Raw genomic sequence first — 1679 nt, 5'->3', positions numbered from 1 at the left:
GAATAGCATTACTCTAAAATTAATAATTAACAGCCAAAATTTAAAAGAAACAAAAATAAAAATAAAAACTTCTCAGCTAAGAAGCTTTATCTTCAATGCAAGTAAGAAGCACATGCATAACAGAGTCTCCTAACAACAAAATTAAACATTATGGTCTTTCTTCCTTTTCTTCGCCCACTTTGTTCTCATTTTACTTATGGCTAACAGGTTGTGTTCTCTCTTCTCAACCAACACAGTTGAAACATATTTGAAGGAATTATCATCACATTCATTTGAAAGAGAGGACAACAAAAGCAAGTAATTGCATATTCCCATGCCAACCTTGAACAAAAAGGTGATTAGGAGGCCATAATCACTTCATAAACCAGTAGTGGCACTTTCTCTATTTATTTAAATTAGATTCGCCCCCTCACTTATATTACATGTTCTCTTAACCAAAGGAACAGGAGAAGTACAAAATGCTCAACATGCTGGCCCTACAACAAGCACTCTGACCCAAAATACAAGACTCGTAAGCCTTTTATCTAACATCACATGTTTGTACACAGAAAGCTCTTAGAAGATAGGATCGAGTTTGATTGGTATCCATTAGCTGTAATAAATATTTGCCAAACCAAGCACAATTACCAATTTCAGCACTAACAGCATCCAAAGGTCACATAAAATAGAACACAATTGATGCGATACATGCTACTTAAATTGGTATTCAACAAAGATTACACTATAAATAGTTATATCAAGAGGAATTCAATGCAGGAATCTGCATTTAGATATATTACAATTCTGTCTTAGCTGTTAACACTTACATTTCTACGGCGTTAGCTTAGTATGAACCTTTTAAGGCGCAATTCAACAAACAGAACTCAGCTTATAGAGGAAACTTTTATGAGAAAGATTGCAAACCCAGCTTAAGAGAATTATAAGATCGCATGAAATCATAGCAAACGAGTAAGAGAAACTACAAGATTTCTCCATATTTAACTCGAAGGTGCAATCTTATTTTTCACTCAAATCCAAGTAGTTAACTAAAAGTTAAAACCTTCTCCTAATGGCAAACTGAAATCATAAGAAGCAATTAAATAAAGACACAGAGAACATCACTCTGATGTCTGAACTCCCAACACTACAACTTATGCATAAGAAATGCATCAATCAGCCAAAACCAACATAAAATATAAAGCTACCATGAATTTCCCAGCATGCAATAACGGTGCAGATGCTACCATAAACACATTTAGCCAAGAAAACATGGAAGCAAAAGGCCATACATACGATATCTTACTTGGAGCTCCCAATTCCATTAACATCAGAGGTTTTCTTCTTCTTCTTAGTAAAAAATTTTGACTTGTGCTTTCTCTCCCTCACTTTCCAAATATTGTTTTTCCTGAACACCAACTTGTCCACCTTCCAACCAGGGAAGCTCGTGTCAATCATGGTAACCTCGCTCTTCGTGAAACCCTTCATCAACTCGTTATCTTCGTCGTCACCGCGGTCCAACGCTTCTTCTTCTATTACTGCTACTTCTTCCGCTGCCACGTTAGCCCTGAGGGAATTGGTGGCGCGGACAGCGGTGGCGGCGGCTGTAGTGGTTGTGGCGGCGGCGGTGGTTGTTGGGGAAGAATTGGCGAGGAAGAATTTCGGGTGGGTTTGCTTCCTGGGGCATTTTTTGGAGGGTAGGG

General features: G+C 38.0%; 1 protein-coding gene across 1 annotated transcript in view; it reads right to left on the bottom strand.

Moving 5' to 3' along the window:
* Positions 1-1679, bottom strand: part of LOC107469886 (uncharacterized) — a gene marked incomplete at its 5' end in the record, with an annotated part of 3163 nt that extends 1484 nt beyond the window's left edge. Inside the window, 1 exon segment of the mRNA XM_016089273.3 lies at positions 1283-1679. Within this exon segment, the coding sequence (XP_015944759.1) occupies positions 1283-1679 (397 nt within the window).

This window comes from Arachis duranensis, chromosome 10 (genome assembly GCF_000817695.3).
Source record: "Arachis duranensis cultivar V14167 chromosome 10, aradu.V14167.gnm2.J7QH, whole genome shotgun sequence".
In the NCBI taxonomy this organism is placed as follows: Eukaryota; Viridiplantae; Streptophyta; class Magnoliopsida; order Fabales; family Fabaceae; genus Arachis; species Arachis duranensis.
This window is presented reverse-complemented; position numbering and strand designations above follow the sequence as displayed.